Source organism: Sus scrofa, chromosome 1 (assembly GCF_054392235.1).
Source record: "Sus scrofa isolate SSC_HxYL_T2T_F1_AM1 chromosome 1, Sscrofa_HxYL_maternal_Yorkshire_Landrace_v2.0, whole genome shotgun sequence".
NCBI classification, from domain to species: Eukaryota; Metazoa; Chordata; class Mammalia; order Artiodactyla; family Suidae; genus Sus; species Sus scrofa.
The window spans coordinates 275,753,159-275,779,524 of NC_139383.1; the positions used below are offsets into that span (position 1 = coordinate 275,753,159).

Below are 26,366 nucleotides of genomic sequence, written 5' to 3' on the forward strand. Positions count from 1 at the left end.
TCAGTGTATTCCTCCTTGGGTTTATTTTATATGGTACTTGTTGTGTTTCCTGGATATAAGTGAGTGGTTCCTTTCCCATGTGAGGGAAGTTTTCGGCTATTATCTCTTGGAATATTTTTTTCTGTCCCCTTCTCTCTCTCTCCCCTCCTTCTGGCACCCCTATAATATGGATGTTGGTGCATTTAATGTTGTCCTAGAGTTCTCTGAGTCTCACTTCATTTGTTTTCAATCGTTTTTCTTTTCTGTTCTGCATCCATAATTTCTATTAATCTGTCCTCCACCTCACTTATTCGTTCTTCTGCCTCCTGTATAACGCTGTTAGCTGTTTCTAGTGAAATTTTTATCTCAGTTATTGTATTTTGCGTCTCCTCTTATTTACATTTTATATCTTGTATCTCTTTGCTCAGTGTTTTCTGTAAGTTATTAAACTTTGCCTCCAGTTTATTGCCAATGTATTTCATCATCTTAGCATTAACAATCTAAAGTCTTTTTCCTGGAGACTGAGAATCTCCTCATCACTTAGCTGATTTTCTAGAGTTTTTCCTTTCTCCAGCTTCTGAATTATACTTCTCTGTCTTTTCACTTCTATAGGTTTTTGGCATGGTGACCTTTTTACAGATAATAGAGTTGTAGCCTCTCTTCCTTCTGGTGTCTGCCCCCCTTGTGGCTGAAGTCAGTATGGGGGCTTGCTATAGGCTTCCTGATGGGAGGGGCTGATGCCTGCCCACTGGTAGGTGGAGCTGATTCTAATCCCTCTGGTGTGTGGGGCTTAGAGGCAGCTGTGTGCCTGAGGGGTCTTTAGGTAGCCTGTTTAGTGAAGGGTGGGGATGTGACCCCACCTGGATTGTTGTTTGTCCTGGGACTTCTCAGCACTGACTGATAGGTGGGGACAGATTTTCCCAAAACAGCCACCTCCAGAGAAGGGCAGGCTGCTGAATATTCCCAAGAGCTTTGCTTTCAATGTCCTTCCCTCACAAGAGGCCGCATTCACCCTTGTTTTCCAAGGATGTACTCCAAGAACTGCAGTCAGTTTTGACGCAGATTCCTATGGAGACTTTGCTTTGTCCTGGGACCCAGTGCACATGAAAGTCTTTGTGCACCTTTTAAGAATGGGGTCTCTGTTTCCCCCAGTCCCATGGAGCTCCTGCACACAAGCCCCACTGGTCTTCAATGCCAGATGCTCCAGGGGCTCTTAATCCCAGTGCCAGATCCCTACACGTGAGAGTTTGATGTGGGGCTCAGAACTCTCGCTCCTGTAGGTGAATCTCTCTGAGCCAGTTAGTTTCCAATCTGTGGGGCTTCCCACCCAGGAGGTATGTGGTTGTTTTTATCATGAATTCACCCCTCCTACCTCTTGACGTGGCCTCCTTTTTTCTTCTGGGGTAGGGTATCTTTTTTAAGGTTTCTGGTCCATTTGGGTGGAGATTGCTCAGCCTTTAGTTGTGAATTTTGTTGCTTTTAGGAGAGAAGTTGACCTCCAGTCCTTCTATTCCACCATCTTAATCCCATCCCACCTTTATGTCCTTCTTTTTAAAGTCTGTTTTGTCTGATATAAGTATTGCAAGTCATGCTTTTCTTTCTTTTCCATTGGTATGAAACATTTTTTACCACTCCCTCACTTTCAATCTATATGTTAACTATGTCCCATGGTGAGTCACTTGTAGACAGCAGATTGAAGGTTTTTGATCCAATCAGCCACTCTGTGCCTTTTTATTAGAGCATTCAGTCCATTGACATTTAAGGTGGTAATTGAAAACGTTTATTTATTGTCATTTTAAACCTCCTTTTCCAGCTGATTCTATGATTCTCCATTCTTCCTTTCTTTTTTTTTTTTTTTTTTTTTTTCGGTTGGATAGTCTCCAGTTATTTTCTGCTCGAGTACTTTTCTTTTCAACTTTTTTTTTAATGTAATGTTTGTCCTTGATTTGTGCTGACTCCGTTTTCTAAGTATGTTAACCCCTGCCTATAATTGTGTGTTTTAGCCTGACAGTCCTGTGGGTTTAAACACTTCATTACCATGATAAATTTTTTTTTAAAAAGTAAAAGGAAAAAAAAGAATCTATTCATTTCCTTAATTCCCTTGCCCCTTGTCCACGTTTTATGTTTTTGATGTATTTTTTTAAAAAATTTATTTTAAACGTCTTCATGATTAGTTCTCTGTGCTAGCTTAAGTGAGTGCTCTCAGATTGTTGTTTCCTCCATCCTAGTTCTTCCCCTCTCTCTTTTTTAATTTATAGAAGCTCTTTCAGTATTTCTTTTAGAATGGGTTTTGTATTGCTGTTTTCTGTTAGCTATTTTTTATTGGATAAATTTTTTATTTCTCCTTCTATTCTAAATGATATTCTTGCTGGATAGAGTATTCTAGGTGGCATTTTTTTTTTCCTTTCAGTGTTTTAAGTATCTCTTTCCATTCCCTCCTGGCCTGTAGAGTTACTGTAGAGAAATCAGCTGATAGTTGATTTGGGGTGTTCCCTTATAAGTGACACTTTGCTATTCTCTTGCTGCCTTTAGGATCCCCTCTTTATCATTAACTTTTGCCATTTTTGTTATAATGTGTCTTGGTGTGGGTCTATTTGGGTTCAACTTGTTTGGGGCCCTCTGTGCTTCCTGTATGTTTAACTCAGTATCCTTTAGGTTTAGAAAGTTTCCAGTGATAATTTCTTCAAATATATTTTCAATCCCCTTTTCTTTTTCTTCTCCTTCTGGAATTCCTATTATGCATAGATTGGCATACTTTATATTATCCCATAAGTCTATTATATTGCTTTCATGCTTCTCTCATTTGGTTTTCTGTCTGCTGTCCTGTTTGGGTGATTTACATTATTCTATCTTCCATGTCACTAATTCGATCCTCTGCATTATGCATTCTGGATTTTAATGGCCTAGCTCCATTTGCATCTCTGCAAATGAATTTTCTACTTTTTCTTGGCTCTCCCTCATATTTTATAGTTCCTTTTTGGGGAAAACTGCATTACTGTTTATATCCTCTCTTGATTCGTTCTTTATTTTCACTATCTCCCTTTCGAACTCCAAGTCTGTCAGAATGCACAGATCTGTTTCATTTTTGACAGCTTTAGGTGAGTTCTCCTGTTGCTTTAATTGGGAATGGTTTCTGAACTTCTTCATGTTGCTTGTGTTTTTCTTTTTTATGGTGGAGATGCACTCCCCATGGTCGGGCAGGGTTGGTCCTGGTGCTGCTGTGGAGTGCTTCCAAGCATGGGAGGTGTTGGATGGCCTGCTTTGAGGCAGTGGGGCATTTCCTGAAGGCAGGCAGGGTAGCCAGCTTGCTCTGAGGCAAGGGAGCACTTCCCAAGTGTGGGCAGGACTAGCAGGTACACACCACAGTAGAAGTGCTCTTCCTGTGGCTGGGCAGGGCTTGCCCTGGTGCTCCTCATCCACAGAGCTCTTCCCTAGGATGGAGGGTACTGGGTGTCTTGCTCCACAGGAGTGCAGCACTTCCCAATTGTGTGTGGGGCTAGCTGACTCAATCTGAGGCAAAGGAGTGCTTCCCATGGGTGGGTGTGTCTGGCAGGTGTGTGCCACAGTGGAAGTACATTTCCCATGGCCGGGAAGGGCTTTCCCTGGCACTCTTGGGACACAGAGCTCTTCCTGAGGGCAGATCATGGTGCCTTTAGGATGGGCAATCTGTGCCATGGGAGTGCAGCACTTCCCAAGGGTGGCCAGGGATAATCAGCTTGCTCTGAGGAAAATGAGCACTTCCCCATGGCTGGTGGGACTGGCAGGGGCACACTGTGGTGGAGGCACACTTCCCATAGCCAGACAGGGCTTGCCCTGGCCCTCTTGGGCCATGGAGCTCTTTCTGAGGGTGAGCGGTGCTGGGAAGCTTGATCCACAGGGTGGGGCACTTCCTGTATGTGGGTAGGCTGGGCTGGCGAAAGCCACAGTGATGGATGGCTTCTTGCAGGTGGTGAGGCCAGTTCTCAGGGATGGCAGGTGGTGTCTGGCCAGGTGTGTGCAGGATGGGGGAGGGGGATGTGATGGGAAGCTCTGCTCTCTGCTAGTTGGTGGGCAAATGTGCATGCTGGGGTGCAAGGAGTGTTATATGGTGGGCCACCACTCCTCCTCTTCCCACCCCAAAACACTGGTGCCTTGTCTCTCCTGCAGGTCCCGACCTTTTTCCCAGATCCCTCTATTATGCCTTTCCACTCCCCAGCCCTTAGTGGTTTGCCCATGATGCACAACTTCCTTGTCCCTCAGACCGTCTCCTCACTACCAACCCCATCCCGCCCCCAGGGACTAACCTCCAGGGCCTATGTCTTGGTGCCCAGCCCCCACCCAAGCATCTCAGTTGTTGGTGTCTGTGTCAGTGGTTCAGATGATCTGTGCAGCTCTCACTCTGCTTTTTAGATCTCAGACCTGCTGCTGCACTTTTCTCAGTGTCTGGAGATCCCTCTGACTTGGTTGATCTTTCCATTGTTTAGGTGACTTTCCAGGGTGTGGGTTCCCTTTCTCCTTCACAGCTCCCTCTTGGGAGCACCAGTCCTGTCCTGATTCCCCTTCTCTCACTCTCCTCTTTTATGTTATTTTACCCACTTATGTCAAGAGATTCTTGCCGTTTTGGGAGACTTAAGTTCTTCTGCCAGCATTCAGTTGTTCTGTGCTAGTCATTTTACGTGTAGATGTGTTTTGTTGTGTTTTGGGGTGAGGGTGAATGCTTCCCCCCTACTCTTCTGCCATCTCTCCTCGTTCCCCCTAGTGTTTATTTTTAAACAATTATATTTTTAACTTTTTTGAAGTATAGTTGTTTTACAATGTTCCTTCAATTTCTACCGTACACCAAAGTGACCCAATCATATAAATATATACATTTTTTATGCTATCTTCCATCATGTTCTATCCAATAGTTTGTGGACATAGTTACCTGTGCTGTGCAATAGGATCCCATTGCTGATCCATTCCAAATGCAATGGTTTCCACCTACCAACCTCAAACTCCCCCACCATCCCATGCCAAACACAAGTCTTCTCTTTATGTCCGTGATCAACAATATTTTTTAATGTTTCTAAGATTCTTAGAGGAAGAAGAAAACATAGATGCCCATAAATGGTCTTTTCTACCTCTGAAATTAATTTAAGCTGCTGGTGTCCCTTTTAGCTCTGAAGCCAAATCTGAAGGCACATAATGAAAGAGGGTGTTTTGTTCACACATACACATCACACAAATGAACTTTGTATTGAACAATTATGAGATACAGAGTGAAGAGGCAACACAAGGAACTCAACTGTTCTTGATGAGATTGTGGCTAATCATTGGACTTGAAGTAACCAGCATGGAAATCTGAACTTTGAATTTCAATCTTCTGATGGGAAACACTTTCCCTACTCTGCATCTCCTGGAAGACAATCTCCTGTCTTGTCTTTTCCTTCTTTTGTCTTAACCTCCACTTAGTGCTATAAACAAGAGAAATTACCTTTAACTAACTATTTTATAACTGACAAATTAACAATCTAGAATGAAATTGTAGTGACAGCTGGGTCCTATTGCACAGCACAGGTAACTATGTCCACAAACTATTGGATAGAACATGATGGAAGATAGCATAAAAAATGTATATATTTATATGATTGGGTCACTTTGGTGTACGGTAGAAATTGAAGGAACATTGTAAAACAACTATACTTCAAAAAAGTTAAAAATATAATTGTTTAAAAATAAACACTAGGGGGAACGAGGAGAGATGGCAGAAGAGTAGGGGGGAAGCATTCACCCTCACCCCAAAACACAACAAAACACATCTACACGTAAAATGACTAGCACAGAACAACTGAATGCTGGCAGAAGAACTTAAGTCTCCCAAAACGGCAAGAATCTCTTGACATAAGTGGGTAAAATAACATAAAAGAGAGTGAGAGAAGGGGAATCAGGACAGGACTGGTGCTCCCAAGAGGGAGCTGTGAAGGAGAAAGGGAACCCACACCCTGGAAAGTCACCTAAACAATGGAAAGATCAACCAAGTCAGAGGGATCTCCAGACACTGAGAAAAGTGCAGCAGCAGGTCTGAGATCTAAAAAGCAGAGTGAGAGCTGCACAGATCATCTGAACCACTGACACAGACACCAACAACTGAGATGCTTGGGTGGGGGCTGGGCACCAAGACATAGGCCCTGGAGGTTAGTCCCTGGGGGCGGGATGGGGTTGGTAGTGAGGAGACGGTCTGAGGGACAAGGAAGTTGTGCATCATGGGCAAACCACTAAGGGCTGGGGAGTGGAAAGGCATAATAGAGGGATCTGGGAAAAAGGTCGGGACCTGCAGGAGAGACAAGGCACCAGTGTTTTGGGGTGGGAAGAGGAGGAGTGGTGGCCCACCATATAACACTCCTTGCACCCCAGCATGCACATTTGCCCACCAACTAGCAGAGAGCAGAGCTTCCCATCACATCCCCCTCCCCCATCCTGCACACACCTGGCCAGACACCACCTGCCATCCCTGAGAACTGGCCTCACCACCTGCAAGAAGCCATCCATCACTGTGGCTTTCGCCAGCCCAGCCTACCCACATACAGGAAGTGCCCCACCCTGTGGATCAAGCTTCCCAGCACCGCTCACCCTCAGAAAGAGCTCCATGGCCCAAGAGGGCCAGGGCAAGCCCTGTCTGGCTATGGGAAGTGTGCCTCCACCACAGTGTGCCCCTGCCAGTCCCACCAGCCATGGGGAAGTGCTCATTTTCCTCAGAGCAAGCTGATTATCCCTGGCCACCCTTGGGAAGTGCTGCACTCCCATGGCACAGATTGCCCATCCTAAAGGCACCATGATCTGCCCTCAGGAAGAGCTCTGTGTCCCAAGAGTGCCAGGGAAAGCCCTTCCCGGCCATGGGAAATGTACTTCCACTGTGGCACACACCTGCCAGACACACCCACCCATGGGAAGCACTCCTTTGCCTCAGATTGAGTCAGCTAGCCCCACACACAATTGGGAAGTGCTGCACTCCTGTGGAGCAAGACACCCAGTACCCTCCATCCTAGGGAAGAGCTCTGTGGATGAGGAGCACCAGGGCAAGCCCTGCCCAGCCACAGGAAGAGCACTTCTACTGTGGTGTGTACCTGCTAGTCCTGCCCACACTTGGGAAGTGCTCCCTTGCCTCAGAGCAAGCTGGCTACCCTGCCTGCCTTCAGGAAATGCCCCACTGCCTCAAAGCAGGCCATCCAACACCTCCCATGCTTGGAAGCACTCCACAGCAGCACCAGGACCAACCCTGCCCGACCATGGGGAGTGCATCTCCACCATAAAAAAGAAAAACACAAGCAACATGAAGAAGTTCAGAAACCATTCCCAATTAAAGCAACAGGAGAACTCACCTAAAGCTGTCAAAAATGAAACAGACCTGTGCATTCTGACAGACTTGGAGTTCGAAAGGGAGATAGTGAAAATAAAGAACGAATCAAGAGAGGATATAAACAGTAATGCAGTTTTCCCCAAAAAGGAACTATAAAATATGAGGGAGAGCCAAGAAAAAGTAGAAAATTCATTTGCAGAGATGCAAATGGAGCTAGGCCATTAAAATCCAGAATGCATAATGCAGAGGATCGAATTAGTGACATGGAAGATAGAATAATGTAAATCACCCAAACAGGACAGCAGACAGAAAACCAAATGAGAGAAGCATGAAAGCAATATAATAGACTTATGGGATAATATAAAGTATGCCAATCTATGCATAATAGGAATTCCAGAAGGAGAAGAAAAAGAAAAGGGGATTGAAAATATATTTGAAGAAATTATCACTGGAAACTTTCTAAACCTAAAGGATACTGAGTTAAACATACAGGAAGCACAGAGGGCCCCAAACAAGTTGAACCCAAATAGACCCACACCAAGACACATTATAACAAAAATGGCAAAAGTTAATGATAAAGAGGGGATCCTAAAGGCAGCAAGAGAATAGCAAAGTGTCAGTTATAAGGGAACACCCCAAATCAACTATCAGCTGATTTCTCTACAGTAACTCTACAGGCCAGGAGGGAATGGAAAGAGATACTTAAAACACTGAAAGGAAAAAAAAAATGCCACCTAGAATACTCTATCCAGCAAGAATATCATTTAGAATAGAAGGAGAAATAAAAAATTTATCCAATAAAAAATAGCTAACAGAAAACAGCAATACAAAACCCATTCTAAAAGAAATACTGAAAGAGCTTCTATAAATTAAAAAAGAGAGAGGGGAAGAACTAGGATGGAGGAAACAACAATCTGAGAGCACTCACTTAAGCTAGCACAGAGAACTAATCATGAAGACGTTTAAAATAAATTTTTTAAAAAAATACATCAAAAACATAAAACGTGGACAAGGGGCAAGGGAATTAAGGAAATGAATAGATTCTTTTTTTTCCTTTTACTTTTTAAAAAAAAATTTATCATGGTAATGAAGTGTTTAAACCCACAGGACTGTCAGGCTAAAACACACAATTATAGGCAGGGGTTAACATACTTAGAAAACGGAGTCAGCACAAATCAAGGACAAACATTACATTAAAAAAAAAGTTGAAAAGAAAAGTACTCGAGCAGAAAATAACTGGAGACTATCCAACCGAAAAAAAAAAAAAAAAAAAAAAAGAAAGGAAGAATGGAGAATCATAGAATCAGCTGGAAAAGGAGGTTTAAAATGACAATAAATAAACGTTTTCAATTACCACCTTAAATGTCAATGGACTGAATGCTCTAATAAAAAGGCACAGAGTGGCTGATTGGATCAAAAACCTTCAATCTGCTGTCTACAAGTGACTCACCATGGGACATAGTTAACATATAGATTGAAAGTGAGGGAGTGGTAAAAAATGTTTCATACCAATGGAAAAGAAAGAAAAGCATGACTTGCAATACTTATATCAGACAAAACAGACTTTAAAAAGAAGGACATAAAGGTGGGATGGGATTAAGATGGTGGAATAGAAGGACTGGAGGTCAACTTCTCTCCTAAAAGCAACAAAATTCACAACTAAAGGCTGAGCAATCTCCACCCAAATGGACCAGAAACCTTAAAAAAGATACCCTACCCCAGAAGAAAAAAGGAGGCCACGTCAAGAGGTAGGAGGGGTGAATTCATGATAAAAACAACCACATACCTCCTGGGTGGGAAGCCCCACAGATTGGAAACTAACTGGCTCAGAGAGATTCACCTACAGGAGCGAGAGTTCTGAGCCCCACATCAAACTCTCACGTGTAGGGATCTGGCACTGGGATTAAGAGCCCCTGGAGCATCTGGCATTGAAGACCAGTGGGGCTTGTGTGCAGGAGCTCCATGGGACTGGGGGAAACAGAGACCCCATTCTTAAAAGGTGCACAAAGACTTTCATGTGCACTGGGTCCCAGGACAAAGCAAAGTCTCCATAGGAATCTGCGTCAAAACTGACTGCAGTTCTTGGAGTACATCCTTGGAAAACAAGGGTGAATGCGGCCTCTTGTGAGGGAAGGACATTGAAAGCAAAGCTCTTGGGAATATTCAGCAGCCTGCCCTTCTCTGGAGGTGGCTGTTTTGGGAAAATCTGTCCCCACCTATCAGTCAGTGCTGAGAAGTCCCAGGACAAACAACAATCCAGGTGGGGTCACATCCCCACCCTTCACTAAACAGGCTACCTAAAGACCCCTCAGGCACACAGCTGCCTCTAAGCCCCACACACCAGAGGGATTAGAATCAGCTCCACCTACCAGTGGGCAGGCATCAGCCCCTCCCATCAGGAAGCCTATAGCAAGCCCCCATACTGACTTCAGCCACAAGGGGGGCAGACACCAGAAGGAAGAGAGGCTACAACTCTATTATCTGTAAAAAGGTCACCATGCCAAAAACCTATAGAAGTGAAAAGACAGAGAAGTATAATTCAGAAGCTGGAGAAAGGAAAAACTCTAGAAAATCAGCTAAGTGATGAGGAGATTCTCAGTCTCCAGGAAAAAGACTTTAGATTGTTAATGCTAAGATGATGAAATACATTGGCAATAAACTGGAGGCAAAGTTTAATAACTTACAGAAAACACTGAGCAAAGAGATACAAGATATAAAATGTAAATAAGAGGAGACGCAAAATACAATAACTGAGATAAAAATTTCACTAGAAACAGCTAACAGCGTTATACAGGAGGCAGAAGAACGAATAAGTGAGGTGGAGGACAGATTAATAGAAATTATGGATGCAGAACAGAAAAGAAAAACGATTGAAAACAAATGAAGTGAGACTCAGAGAACTCTAGGACAACATTAAATGCACCAACATCCATATTATAGGGGTGCCAGAAGGAGGGGAGAGAGAGAGAAGGGGACAGAAAAAAATATTCCAAGAGATAATAGCCGAAAACTTCCCTCACATGGGAAAGGAACCACTCACTTATATCCAGGAAACACAACAAGTACCATATAAAATAAACCCAAGGAGGAATACACTGAGATAGATATTAATCAAACTGACCAAAATTAAAGACAAAGAGAAGATCTTTAAAGCAGCTAGGGAAAAGAAGCAAATGACATACAGGGGAACCCCAATAAGGTTATTGGCATATTTTTCAGCAGAAACTCTGCAGACTAGAAGGGACTTAAATGATAAACTTAACATGAGGAAAGGGAAAAACCTCCAACCAAGATTACTTTACCCAGCAAGGCTCTCATTCAGACTTGAAGGACAAATCAAAAGCTTCACAGATAAGCAAAAGCTAAGAGAATTCAGCAACACTAAACCAGCCATACAACAAATACTAAAGGAACTTCTCTAGGCAGAAAAGAAAAGACAGCAACAGGAAACAAAAATGCCACAAATGACAAGGCTCAACAGGAAAGGTATATATACAGTAAAGATACAAAATCATCCACGCACAATTATACCACCAAAATCAGAAATCATGAGAAGAGGTGGGTACAAATACAGGACACTGGAGATGAACTTGCAATTAAGAGAACAACAACTTAAAACAATCTCATATACATATAGACACATATCAAAACTTCAGAATAACTGCAAAACAAAAATCTACAATTGATACACAAAGAAAAATCAACTCAAATACAACACTAAAGATAGTCATCAAACCACAAGAGGAGAGAACAAGAGAAGGAGAGAAAAAAGAGCAACAAAAACAAATCAAAAGCAATCAATAAAATGGTAATAAGAACATATATATCAAAAATTATCTTAAATGTTAATGAACTAAATGCCCCAACCAAAAGACATAGACTGGCTGAATGGATATAAAACCAAGACCCATATATATACTGTCTTCAAGAGACCCACTTCACTTCTAGGGACACATATAAATTGAAAGTGAGAGGATGGGAGAAAATATTTCGTGCAAACAGGGATCAAAAGAAAGCTGGAGTAGCGATACTCATAACAGACAAAATAGACTTTAAAAGGAAGAATACATTAAGGGACAAAGACGGTCATTACATAATGATCAAAGGATCATTCTAAGAAGATGATATAACAGTTTTAAATATCTATGCACCCAACACAGGTTCACCACAATATATAAGGCTACTGCTAACAACCGTAAAAGGACAAATCGACAATAACACAATAATAATGGGGAAATTTAACACCCCACTTGCTGCAATGGACAGATCACACAGACAGAAAAACAATAAGGAAACTCAGGCCCTGAATAATGCATTAAAACAGATGGACCTAATAGATATTTATAGGACAGTGCTTCCAAAAGCAGCAGAACACGCATTCTTCTCAAGTGCACATGGAACATTCTCTAAGACTGATCACATCCCAGGCTACAAATCCAACCTCTGTAACTTCAAGAAAATTGAGATCATATCAAGCATCTTTTCTGACGACAACACTATACGACTGAAAATCAACAACAAGAAAAAATCTGCAAAAAACACAAACACGTGGAGACTAAACAGCATGCTACTAAACAACCAATGGATCACTGAAGAAATCAAAGAGGAAATTAAAAAAAAATACCTAGAAGCAAATGACAATGAAGATAAGACACTCCAAAACTTATGGGATGTGGCAAAAGCCATTCTAAGAGGAAAGCTTATAGCAATACAAGCCCACCTCAGGAAACAAGAAAAAGCTCAAATAAAGCTAACTTTACATCTAAAGCAGCTCAAGAGAGAAGAACAGACAAGACCTAAAGTTAGTAGAAGGAAAGAAATAAAGATCAGACCAGAAATCAATGAAATGCAAATGAAGAAAACCATAGAAAAGATCAATGAAACGAAAAGCCGGTTCTTTGAAAAGATCAACACAATTGATAAACCCTTAGCCAGACATATCAAGGAAAAAAGAGAGAGGACTCAAATCAATACAATTAGAAATGAAAAAGGAGAAGTAACAACGGACATCACAGAAATACAAAGGATCATAAGACACTACTATATGCAACTATGCGCCAATAAAATGGAAAACCTAGAAGAAATGGACAAATTCTTAGGAAAGTACAATCTTCCAAGACTCAACCAAGATGAAACAGAGAAGATGAACGGACCAACCACAAGAACTGCAATTAAAACTGTGATTGAAAAACTTCCAACAAACAAAAGTCCAGGACCAGTTGGCTTCACAGGCGAATTCTATCAAACATTTAGACACGAACTAACACCTCTCCTTCTGAAACTATTTCAAGAAATTTCAGAGGAAGGGATACTCCAAAACTCATTCTGTGAGGCCACCATCACCCTGATACCAAAACCAGACAAAGATACCACAAAAAAAAAGAAAACCACAGGCCAATTTCACTGATGAACTTCGATGCAAAAAATCCTCAACAAAATACCAGCAAACCACATCCAACAATACAGTAAAAGGGCTGTACATCCTGTTCAAGTGGGATTTATCCCAGGGATGCAAGGGTTCTTCAGTATCCACAAATCCATCAGTGTGCTACACCACCTTATCAAACTGAAGAATAGAAACAATATGATCCTCCCAATAGACACAGAAAAAAGCCTTTAACAAAATCCAACACCCATTTCTGAGAAAAACCCTTCAGAAAGTGGGCATAGAGGGAACCTACCTCAACATCATAAAGGCCATATATGACAAACTCACAGCTAACATAATTTTCAATGGTGAAAAGCTGAAAGAATTCCCTCTGAGATCAGGAACAAGACAGGGATATCCGCTCTCACCACTACACTTCAACATAGTTTTGGAAGTCCTAGCCACAGCAATCAGAGAAGTAAAAGAGATAAAAGGAATCCAAATTGGAATGGAAGAAGTAAAACCATCACTGGTTGCAGATGACATGACACTATACCCAGAGAATCCTAAAGACTCTACCAGAAAACTGGTAGAGCTCATTCATGAATTTGGCAAAGTCACCAGATACAAAATTAATACGCAGGCATTGATGGAATTTCAACCTACAAACAATGAAAGATCAGAAAGAGGAATTAGGGAAGCAATCCCTTTTACCATCACATCCAAAAGAATAAAATACCTAGTATCTTCTCAACAGCAAAATCCAATTTATGGGGAAACGTCAATCTTCCTACAATAGGAAAATTTGGCAATTGGATTGACTACTCTGTGCTCCCCTACTGTCCCCGGCAAATCAAATTAACATTTATTTATGTTTCAGCAAACCATCAAAAGTACTTTAATAATGAGATACTGCATTGAGAAGATAAGCATTCTGGACTTTACTAAAACTAAACATTAGAAATTAATGTTTGTAGTTCTGGAAGACAAGAAGCCAAGAATTGGAAGCCACCTAAATGTCCATCCATAGAAGATGGAATAAAGAAGATCTGGTACACACATGTAGTGTGCTACTCAATATAAAAAAAGAATAATACAATGCCTTTTGCAGCAACCTGGATGTATTTAGAGTTTATCTTATTAAGTAAAGTAAGCCAGACAGAGAAAGACAAATATCCTATGATATTACTCATATGTGTGATCTAAAAAAAATGATATAAATGAACTTATGCACAAATCAGAAACAGACCTGCAGTCATAGAAAACAATTAGGCTTGCAAAAGTGGAAAGGGAGTGGGATAAATTAGGAGGTTGGGATTAACACGTACACAATGCTATATATAAAATAGATAACTAACGAGGACTAGTTGCATAGCATGGGGAAATATACTCAATATTTTTGTAATACATATAAAGAGAAAGAATCTGAAAAAAAATATAATTGAATATCTTTGCTATACACTTTAACACAACATTATAGGACAACTGTACTTCAAATAAAAGTTTTAAAAAATTAAGAAACCAATGCCCAAGAATAGATGTCCATAATAAAATATAAATATATATATATGTATATTTCCAAAAATTGTGAAAATCCAAATATAATAATAATATAAAACGTTGCAAAAAAAAAAAAAAACAAAATTAAAACAAACACATGCATACAAAAAATTGATGTTTTGAAGACCACAAGTTGAATGCATGTTGTGGGTAATGTCACATTTAGGGGTATGAAGGAATAAATGGACAAGAGATATGACTAAAGGGAATGATATTGAGCTAATAACAATGACCAATTAAGGGATACTTAGGAAAGTGCTAGAGAAATGGGTGATCAACACAAAATTTTTAAGGCAATTACTGAAAATGTCAGTGAGTGAAAGGAGAACATGTTTAGGTGATTCTCACTTGTCCAAAAGGTTACTGTTTCTGAAAAGAATCCCCAGTGCCAATTTCATGTCTCTGTTTCTCAGGCTGTAGATGAAAGGGTTCAGCATGGGGATGACCACTGTGTACATCATGGAAGCAATGATGTCTTTGTTATGGGACTGGCCTGATGAGGAGGAAAAGTACACTGCCATCATTGTCCCATAGAACAGAGAAACCACAGAGAGGTGGGAGCCACAGGTGGACAAGGCTTTGCAGATCCTTTTAGTAGAGGGGACCCTCAGGATGGAAAGACCAATGTGGCCATAAGAGACCAGGATGCCACTCAATGGAAAAATGACAACTGCAGACTCTTCAGTGAATATGACCAGCTCATTGAGAGAGGTGTCTGAGCAGGACAGCTCGAGTAGTTTGGGGAGGCTACAGGAAAAGTGGGGAATGATGCTGTCAGCACAGAAGGATGCCTGGCCCAGCAGGAGGGTGTTAGGAAGGGCACTGGAACAGGAGAGAATCCAGGAGCCACTCACCAGCAGAACACAGAGTCCTCCTCTCATGACAGAGGTGTAGTGGAGAGGGTGATAGATGGCTATATACCTGTCATAGGTCATCACCATGAGGAGGAGATTATCAACACAACCAAAAATCATATAAAAATACACCTGTGAAGGGCACACTGGATAGGTGATGGGCGGGTTCTGGGTTTGCATGTTCATCAGCATCTTAGGGACAGTGACAGTTGAAAAGGAGATGCCTGTGAGGGCCAAGTGTCTGAGGAAGAAGTACATGGGGGTGTGGAGGCGAGGATCCAGCCTGATGAGCAGGATGATGAGCAGGTTGCCCAGCACTGTGGTCAGGTACATGCCCAGGAACAGGGCAAAGAAGAAGCCCTGCTTCTCTGTCTGGATGGGGAGCCCCAGGAGGAGGAATTCAGACACATGGCTCTGGTTCCCCCTCCTCATGCTCATTTTCTCTCTTCTGGGAATGAAGAGTATTGGGAAATGTCAGGAATTTAGAAGTACTGAGCATAGCAGTTACCACCTGGTCACATGGTTTCTCAGAGTGACTGTGTCAGTGTACAGATAGGTCTTAGTGCACTGCAATCATGCACTGATGCCTCATCCATTCTGGTGAGAGCAGCACAACTTGCTTTGTCTGAACACTGACTATCATATGGAGAAAGTATATGACTTCAATCAAACACTTCTGTGGAAGTAAGTAATAGCTCATTCTTTGTTCTACATAGTGGAGTCACTATGATAGACAGTAGGGAGAGAGTAATAAATAAGACACAGTCCTTTCAATGGATCTACAGTCAGGCTGCTTATGTGTTTGTGTCTGTCTTACACAACTATTCATGGATGAACACACACACACACACCACTTAAAATATTATTGGGAAATTGGTGTACCATGTACAAAACGAACTGACCAACACATAACTCACTTCTTCTCATTAGAGGGACTACAATAAGGAAGGAAGGAAGGAAAGAAGGAAGGAAAGAAGGAAAGAAAGAAAGAAGGAAGGAAGGAAGGAAGGAAGGAAGGAAGGAAGGAAGGAAGGAAGGAAGGAAAGAAAGAAAGAAAGAAAGAAAGAAAGAAAGAAAGAAAGAAAGAAAGAAAGAAAGAAAGAAAGAAAAAGAAAAAAGAAAAAAAAAGGAAGGAAGGGAGGAAGGAAGAAAGTGTCAAACATTATGACAGTCCCTCAAAAAATTAAACATAGAATTACCATATGATTCAGAAATTTTACTTCTGGGTATATAACCAAAGGAGTTAAAGCAGGCGCCAAAGAGTTATTTATACAGCCATGTTCAAAACAGCGTTATTCACATTAGCCAATAGATGGAAACAACCCATGTCCTTTAACAAATGAATGGATAAGTAAAATGTGGCCTATATATTCAATGGAATATTATCAACCTTAAAAAGGAAATAAATCCTGACAAAAACACAACATGAATGGCCCTTGAAGACCTTATGCTAAGTAACATCAATGCAATCACAAAAGTGTAAATACCACAAGATTCCATTTATATGAGGTAGATTAATTGTCAATTTAATAGAGTCAAAAAATGGAATGGTGACAGCCAGGGGCTGTGGTGGAAGGAAAATGGGTATCTAATATTTAGTGGGTTTAGAGATTCCATTTGGGAAGATTAAAAATTTCTTGGAGTTCCTATTCTGGCTCAGTGGTAATGAACCCAACTAGCATACACAAGGATGTGGGTTCAATCTCTGGCCCTGATCAGGGGGTTAAGGATTCAGTGTTGTGGTGAGCTGCAGTGTTGGTAGCAGACACGGCTGGGATCCCACATTGCTGTGGCTATGGTATAGGTCAGCAGCTGCAGATCTGGATCAACAACTAGCCTAGGAATTCCCATGTGCCATAGGTGCAATCCTTAAAAAAATCTGAGCTTGGTGTTAATAGATGCAGACTATTGCCTTTTTAATAGATTAGCAATGAAATCCTGTTTTGTAGCACTGGGAACTACATCTAATCACTTATGATGGAGCATGAAAATGTGAGAAAAAAGAATGTATACATGTATGTATAACTCGGTCACCATGCTGTACAGTATAAAATTTATGAAACACTGTAAACCAGCTATAATGGAAAAAAATAAAAATGAATATATAGAAATGGGAGGCAAGATGGTGGAAGAGTAAGAGGACACGTTCACCATCTCCCACATTAAAAAAAAAAACACACATCTACATGTAAAATGACTCACACAGAATATCAACTGAATGGTGACAGAAGAACTTAAACCTCCAAAAAGGGCAAGAAACTCTTGACATAACTAGGTAGAACAAAAGAAGAAAAAAAGAGAAAATGAATCAGGACGGGACAAGCATTCCTGAGAGGGAGCTGTGAAGGAGAAAGGCAACCCACACCCTGGGAAGCCACCTAACCCTCTGAAAAATCAGCAGAATCAGAGGGATCTCAAAGATACTGAGGAAAACATCAAAATCAAAGTGAGAGAAGCACAGATAATCTGAACCACTTGTGCAAACACCACAGCAGGAGAAGCCCATGTTGGTGGCTCAGTGCTGAGACTTAGACTCTGGGCAGTCCCTGCGAGCTGGCTGGGGTTGGGGGTGCAGAGACAGCCTACATGTCAAGGAAGCAGTGTGTCATGCTGGGGGGTAAGTGGTACACTAGGGCTGGGGTATGGAAAGCCAAGGCAGAGGGAACATGGGAGAAGGTCCAGACCCACAGGAGACATAAGGTGCCATTACTGGGGCAGAGAGAGGAGAAAGGGTGGGCCAATGCCATAGAAAACTCCTTGTGTCCCAGCATGCCCACGCTTGACCCTGCAATTGCAGAGGGGAGACTGTCCCTGGCACAGCACACCACCCCTCCTGAAGTGGCACATACACACTCTGGGCCACACCCTGACCTGCAAGAAGCCACTCACCATGTTGTAGCATGCCAAGCCATGCCCCAATCTGGGGAAAGTCCTGCACTGCTCAACATTCCTCCAAGCTGCCCTGCCCAACCCCACAGGAAGCCATGCACTGCTTTGCCTCACTCATGGCCCTGCCTCAACCAGTGAGAAGCCACACACTGAGGCTTTGCAGTGCTATGGGTGTGATCCAGCCTGCCCTCAACCTGGGGAATCTGTGTGCTGCTCTACATAGCACCCTGCTCCCTTGCCCTGCCCCTGTGAGAAGCTGCATGCTGATTTGAGGTACTCTGGGCCCATCCCCTATCCATGGGAAGCCCGCATCACTCCAGGCCACCTCACCTCACAGGAAGCCATGCTACCCACCCTAGACTGTGCCTCTCATGTGCAGCCCTCATGACCCGAGGTCTATTGCTGGCCCACCATAGACCTCATGTCTTCAGCAGTGGGAAGCCGCTTGCTAGCCCATGATGGACTGGACCTGCTGGTGCTGGGAGCAAACCACCATAATTATTCCTGACTGCAGAAGTGGACATGGCCTACTACAGCTAGGGATATCTGAAAAAAAATCACTTGCACCCCAAATAACTTCAGAAGTCATCACAGAGAAGTACACTACAAGTGAACACAATTTGATATTTCTCTCACTCCCCTGAGACCACACACACCCTGAAGCTGCCACTGCCAAACATTCTGGAAGGGTCCCAGATGCTTGATCACTGTCCCTTCTGAAGAACCTACAAGTAAGAGTGCCTTGTTGAGCACATCCTATGGGGGCTAAGCAGTACCAGGTGTTTCTTGCATGATTTAGAGCTGGTAGGGGCAAACCACCACAGTTACCTCTGGCTCCAGAGGTGGTAGTGGCCCACCACTCGGGGTTGGTGAACAGGCACCACTTGTAGTCCCATTCACCTCAAGGGCATCACAGAGGAAGGCATTGTGACCAAATCAAATGTTGGTGCTCTTGCACCCTTGCAAACACACAAGTCCTGCTCCTGCCACTGCTGAATGCTCAGGGAAGTACCCATATGCCAGATCTCTGTCACTTCCCAGGATCCTACAACTAGGATGAGCCTGTGCAGCACCACGTATGTGGGCTATGTTAGACCAATCACCCATGTACGTGGTCTACAGTTGGCAGAGGCAAACCATGGCAGTTGTCACAGAAGCTAGAGATGGTTATGGCCCACTCCCACTAGGGTTCCCTGAATTGGCATCACCTGTGGTTCAAACCACTTCAAATGAGGACATTGCAATCAAACACAAGCTTTTATTCTTCACAGTCCCCTGAGAATTCACACATTCTGCTGCAGCTACAGCCAAATTCTCTGGTCACCTTCTAGAGCTCATTACCACTGACCAGTGCCCTGAAAATAGGAGTAACTTGTGCTACCTCCCTGCAGGTCTCTGATTGTGTTGGCCCCAATGATCATGCACTGAATGCTAGCCCTACCCCTTGCCCCCTTTTCCCTGAAAACACACTGGGCATCCTGGGGATAATATACTGCTAACACCAAAGAAAGAGACAGCAAAGAGTCAAATGCCCACACCAAAATAATAATAATAATAATAATAATAATAATAATAATAATAATAATAATAATAATTACCCTCTCCCAAAAATACAAAGGAGTATTCTTGAATAGAAATAGACATACAAGACTACAGTTTGGCTTCACCAAATTCACAGGAAAAATAAATACAAGCAAGATGAAGAAGCTCAGAAATCATTACAGTTAAAACAACAAGAGAACTCACTAAAAGCAGTCGACAATGAAATAGAGCTCTGCAGTCTGACAGACTTGGAGTTCAAAAGAGAGAGAGTGAAAATACTGAAGGAATTAAGAGAGGATAGGAACAGTACTGCAGATTCTCTCAGAAAGAAACTATAAAATATAAGGAGGAGCCAATAAAAACTAGAAAATTCATCTTCAGAGATACAAACTGAACTAAAGGCAATAAAGACCAGAATGAATAATGCAGAGGAACAAATTACTGACATGGAAGATACAATAATGGAAATTAACCAATCAGGTCAGCAGGCAGAAAACCAACTGAAAAAAAACAGGAAAGTAATATAAGAGACCTATGGGATAATATAAGGCAGGCCTATCTTACACATTATAGGATTTCCAGAAGGACAAGATAAAGAAAAGGGGATTGAAAATATATTTAAATGAATTATGACTGAAAACTTTCCAAATCTAAAGGATACTGATATTGAGATACAGGAAGCACAGAGGGCCCCAAACAAACTGAACCCAAACAGGCCCACACCAAGACATATTATAATAAAAATGGCAAAATTTATAAAGAGAGAATTCTAAAGGCAGCAAGAGAAAAGAAAAGCATTAATTATAAAGGAACCCCCAGAAGGCTATCAGATGATTTCTCTACAAAAAAAGTACAGGCCAGGAGGGAGTGGCAAGATATAAGTAATTTGCTGAAAGGAAAAAAAATTGCAACCTAGAATAATCTATCCAGCAAAAAAATCATTTAATATATAAAGGGAAATAAGGAATTTATCCAACAAACAAAAGCTAAAAGAGAACAGAAATACAAAACTCATTCTAAAAGAAATACTGAAAGGGCTTCTATAAATAAAAAAAAGAGAGAGAGAAAATCTAGAATGGAGGAAACCACAATAGGAAAGCATTCGCTTAAATAAACCAGCATACTGATCTAAACATGAATATTTTAAAAGAAAAAGAAAAAAGACATCAAATTCATACAATTTGCACAAGAGAGGCAATAAAATATCGATTCTTTTTCATTTATTTAGGGATGTGTTTTAGCTTATATGAATATCAGGTTAAAGCAAACAGGTATATAAAGGGGTTAAAATCCTTAAAAAACAGGACAACCACAAATCAAAACCAAACATTACCTTCACAAAAACTGAAAACTATCAAACATAAAATACATGGAAATCATCCAACCAAGAAAAGAAAGGAAGAGAAACATAGAGTCATCTGCAAAACAAGGTTTAAAATGGCAAAAATACATATCTATTAATAATCACTTAAAATATCAATGGTTTGAATGCACCAATCAAAAGATACAGAGTGGCAGATTGGATAAAAAAGCAAAACCTACAATCTGCTGCCTACAAGAGACTCACCTTAGGGCAAAGGACACTTATAGATTGAATGTGAGGGGAAGTGTTTCATGGCAATGGACAAGACAGGAAAGCAAGAGTTGCAATACTTATATTGGACAAAATAGACTTTAAAACACAGGCCATAAAGAAAGACAAAGAAGGACACTCTTTAATGGCTAAAGGATCCTTTCAAAAAGAGGATATCATAATCATCAATATATATGCCCCTAATATAGAAGCACCCAGATACCTAGAACAAATAGAAAAAGACATAAAAAGAGAAATTGATGGGAATACAATCATAGGAGGTGACTTTAACACCCCACTTACATCAATGGACAGATCCTCTAGACAAAAATAAATAAAGCAAAAGGGATTCTAAAGGCAACAATAGAAAAGTGAGACTTAATCAACACTTTCAGGATATTACATTCAAAAAGCTCAGAATATATCTTCTTCTCAAGTGCACATGGAATATTGTCAAGAATTGATCATTTATTGGGGCACAAATCAAACCTCAACAAATTTAAGAGTACAGAAATTATTTCAAGTATCTTCTCTGACCACAATGGCATGAAAGTAGAAATCAACCACAGGAAAAGAAATTAGAACAAACCTACTCCATGGAGAATAAACAACATGCACTAAAAAAAACAATGGGTTAATGGGGAAAATCAAGAAGGAAATTAAAAATACCTTGAGACAAATGATAATGAAGACACAACCTCTAAAATCTATGGGGTGCCACAAAAGCAGTGTTCTGAGGGAAGTTCATAGCAATACAGGCCTTCCTCAAAAAAGAAGAAAAATCTCAAATCAACAAATTAACCCACCACCTAAATGAATTGGAAAAAGAAGAACAAGCAAAATATAAAGTCAACAGAAGGAAGGAAATCATAAATATGAAAGAGGAAATCGATAAAATAGAGTTTCAAAAAACAATAGAAAAAATCAATCAAATCAAGATCTGGTTCTTTGAAAAGGTAAACAACATTGACAAACCTCTGGCTTGACTCATCAAGAATAGGAGAGAAAAAAAAAACAAATAAAATAATAAATAAAAAAGGAGAAGCCACAACAGATATTGCAGAAATAAAAAAAAAAAAAATGAGCGAATACTATCAACAATTACATGCCATCAAATTCAACAACCTAGAAGAAGTGGACACATTTCTAGAGATCTACAGCCTGCCAAAATTGAATTGAGAAGAAATAGATCAAATGAACAGACCAATCACTAGAAATAAAATTGAGTATGTCATAAAAACACTCCCTACAAATAAAAGTCCATGAACTGATGGCATCACAGGTGAATTCTACCAAACTTACAAAGAGGAACTCATACCCTTCCTCCTTAAACTTTTTCACAATGTTGAAGGAAAGGAATACTCCCAAATATATTTTATGATGCCACCATCACCCTAAAACCAAAATTAGAAAAAGATTCCACCAAAAAAGAAAACTATAGACCAATATCTTTGATGAATTTAGACACAAAACATCACAACAAAATTTTAGACAACTGAATCCAATAACATATCAAAAAGATCATACAACACTACCAGGTGGCATTCATCCCAGGTTCACAAGGATGGTTCAACATACATAAATCAGTCAATGTTATACACCACATTAACAAAAGAAAAGTCAAACACCATATTAGCATCTCAATGGATGCCAAAAAAAGCATTTGAAAATTCCAACATCCATTCATGATAAAAACTCTTCCCAAAGTGGGTATAGAGGGAACATTCCTTAGTATATTCAAAGAAATTTATGAGATATCCACAGGAAATATACTACTCAATGGAGAAGAGCTGAAAGCCTTCCCACTAAAATCTCGAACAAGACAAGGATGCCCACTCTAACCACTGTTATTCAACCTAGTAATGGAAGTCCTAGCCACAGCAATCAGAAAAACCAAAAAAAAAATCAAAGGCAAATAGGAAGAGGTGAGATAAAACTGTCACTGTATGCAGGTGACATGATACTATATATGGAAAACCCCAAGGACTCAACACCAAAACTACTTGAACTGATCAACAAATTCAGCAAAGTAGCAGGATATATGATTACCATTCAGAAATCAGTCACATTTCTGTATACAAACAAGAAAATGTTACAAAAGGAATGCAGAAATGCAATACTTTTTAAAAAATTACACCCTAATAAATCAAATATCTGTGAATACCCCTGATGAAGGATGTATATGCTGAGAACTATAAAATATTAATCAAGGAAATTAAAGAAGATATAAAGAAATTGAAAGATAGTCGATGCACCTGGGTTGGTAAATGTAATATTGTAAAAATGGCCAAACTACCCAAAGCAATCTACAGATTCAATACAATCCCTTTCAAATTTCCCATGACACTTTTTGCAGAACTAGAACAAACAATTCAAAAATTTATATGGAACAACAAAAGACCCAGAATTGCCAACGTAAATCTGAGGAACAATTTCAAAGCAGGAGACATAACTCTCCCAGACTTCAGGCAATATTACAAAGCCACAGTCATCAAGGCAATGTGGTACTGCTACCAAAATAGACATACAGAAGAATGGAACAGAATAGGGAATCCAGAAATAAACCCAGACACCTATGTCAATTAATCTTCAACAAAGGAGCTAAGAACATAAAATGGGGTAAAGACAGTCTTTTTAGCAAGTATTGCTGGGAAATCTGGACAGCTGCATGCAAAGCAATGAAACTAGAACACACCATCACACCATGCACAAAATAAACTCAAAATGGCTGAAAGACTGAAACATAAGACAATAAACCATGAAAATCCTGGAAGAGAACATAGGAAAAACATTCTCTGACATCAACCTTACAAATATTTTCTCAGGTCAGTCTCCCAAAGCTTGTTGGGTTCTTTAACCACTAAGTTGTGATGGGAAATCTAGAGGCCCTGCAAATTATATTTCAGTAAAGAATTTAGTAAATCTGCTGGGTGTTAGAATAGTCCACAAAATATTGTTCCCAATGATGAAAATTTTTATGAATATTTGAGTCCTAGGATGAGGGCTTTACCCATGTTTCCTAATTAATACCAAGCATAGGCTTTATCTTTTAGGATTTTTCAAAAATTGCAGAAGATTCATTAAGAATTTGTGTTCTTAGTTGGGAGGCAAATGGTGAAATAGTAGGAGGACACGCTCTCCCTCTCCCACAAACACAACCAAAAAAAACCCCACATCTACAGGTTAAATGACTCACACAGAAGAGCAACTAATCGCTGGCAGGAGAACCTAAACTTCAATAACAGCAAGAGTCTCATGACATTACTAGGTAAAACAAGAGAAAAGAGAGTGAGAAGGAGTTGGATCCGTAATGGATGGGCGCTCCCAAAAGGGAACTGTGGAGGAGAAAGGAATCCCACACCCTGGAAAATCACCTACTCTACAGAAAGATCAACTGAACTGGAGGAATCTCCAGATGCAAAGAAGAGTGTAGCATTAACTCAGAGTTCTGAAAAGCAGAGCAAGAACCAAACAGATCATCTGAACTTCTGGCACAGTCACCAAAAATTGAGATGTTGGGTGGGGCTTGGGCACCAAGACCTCAGCTCCAGAGGTTAGTCCCTGGGAAAGGGCTGGGGTGGGTGGAGTAGAGATTGTTTGGGGGGGTCTAGGAACTGGTCTGTCAAGTTTGATGGGGCAGAGACTGCCTGGAAGACTATAAAGCAAAGCGTCGTGGGGGGAGGGAGCAATATGCTAAGGGTGGGGAAGTGGAAAGCCCCAGGAAAAAGGCCTGCAGCCCCGAAAAGCTAGAACAAGCTTGGCCAGGCCATGAAAAGATCTGCCTACCTTCTCAGACAGTACTTCTGAGTCAGGCTGCCCTGGGGAAGAGCCTCTTGGGTTCAAAGCAGTCCAGCTAGCCACTCCAGAAGTTTGGGGGTGCTGCACACCTGCAGAACAGCTGCCCAGAACAACCAGCCCCCTGCAGGAGACCCCACAACCCAGAAAAGCTAGAAGAAGCTTGGCCATGCCATGAAAAGATCTGCCTGCATTCTCTGACAGTCCTTCCAAGTCAGGCTGCCCTGGGGAAGAACCTCTTAGGTTCCCAGTGACCCAGCTAGCTTCTCCCACCCGCAGGGGGTGCTGCACTCCTGCAGAACAGGTGCCCAGCACTGCCAGCCCCCTGCAAGAGCCCCTGCAATGCAGAAAAACTAGAACAAGCTGGGCCGTGACATGAAATGATCTGCCTACATTCTCAGATAGTCCTTCTGAGTCAGGCGGCCCTGGGGAAGAGCCTCTTGGGTTCACAGTGCCCCAGCTATCCGCTCTAGCCCTTAGGGGGTGATGCAATCCTGTGGAACAGCTGCCCAGCACTTCCAGCCCCCTGCAAGAGCCCCACAGCCCAAAAACACCAGACCAAGATCTGCCTCATTGAGTGAAATCTGTTACCATCATGGTGTGGACCTCACAGTACTGTCTGCCCTCAGGAAGTCCTCCTCTGCTTTAGAGAGATACTGTCAGTCCTGCCACCCTCCAGAAAAGCCACAATGCCTCAAAGAAGAATGACCAACACCAGCCCTCAGGAAACATTCCATGGCAGTGACAAGGCAAACACTGCCTGGCTGTGGAGAGTACAACTCCACCAGGAAAAAGAAAACAACAAGCAAGATGAAGAAGCTGAGAAACCACCCACAGTCAAACCAAGAGGAGAACTCACCTAAAGCAGTCAACAATGAAACAGATCTCTGCAGTCTGACAGACCTGGCGTTAAAAAGAGAAATAGTGAAAATAATGAAGGAATTAAGAGAAGATATGAAGAGTAATGCAGATACCCTCAGAAAGGAACTAGAAAATATAAGGAGGAGAGAAGAAAAAATAGAAAATTCATTTGAATATAAACAAACTGAAGTGAGGGCAGTAAAAAGCAGAGATACAGGAAGCACAGAGGGCCCCAAACAAGGTGAACCCAAATAGACATACAAAGACACATTCTAATAAAAATGGCAAAAGTTAGTGATAAAGAGAGGATCCTAAAGGCAGCAAGAGAAAAGCAGAATATTACCTATAAGGGAACCCCCATAAGGTTATTAGCTGATTTCTCTACAGAAACACTACAGACCAGGAGGGAATGGCAAGAGATATTTAAAGTGCTAAATGGAAAATATATGCAACCTAGAAGGCTCTATCCATCAAGAATATCATTTAAAATTGAAGGAGAAATAAATTTTTTTCCAACAAACAAAAGCTAAAAGAATACAGCAATACAAAACCCATTCGAAAAGAAACACCAAAAGGGCTTCTCTAATCCAAAAAGAAAGGAAGGAAAGAAAGGGAGGAAAAAGAACAAAA

General features: G+C 41.2%; 3 protein-coding genes across 6 annotated transcripts in view; all 3 read right to left on the reverse strand.

Annotated features, from left to right (window-relative positions):
- LOC110258964 (olfactory receptor 1L6-like) overlaps positions 1–26,366 on the reverse strand; it is a 184,725-nt gene that overhangs the window by 102,023 nt on the left and 56,336 nt on the right. The window lies entirely within an intron of this gene.
- OR1B1 (olfactory receptor family 1 subfamily B member 1) overlaps positions 1–26,366 on the reverse strand; it is a 381,661-nt gene that overhangs the window by 15,619 nt on the left and 339,676 nt on the right. The gene's annotated exons all lie outside the window — the stretch shown is intronic.
- Positions 14,497–15,508, reverse strand: LOC110258961 (olfactory receptor 1J4-like). Its single transcript, XM_021082249.2, has one exon. The coding sequence runs from the start codon at positions 15,506–15,508 to the stop codon at positions 14,567–14,569; it is 942 nt and encodes a 313-aa protein (XP_020937908.2). The 3' UTR covers positions 14,497–14,566.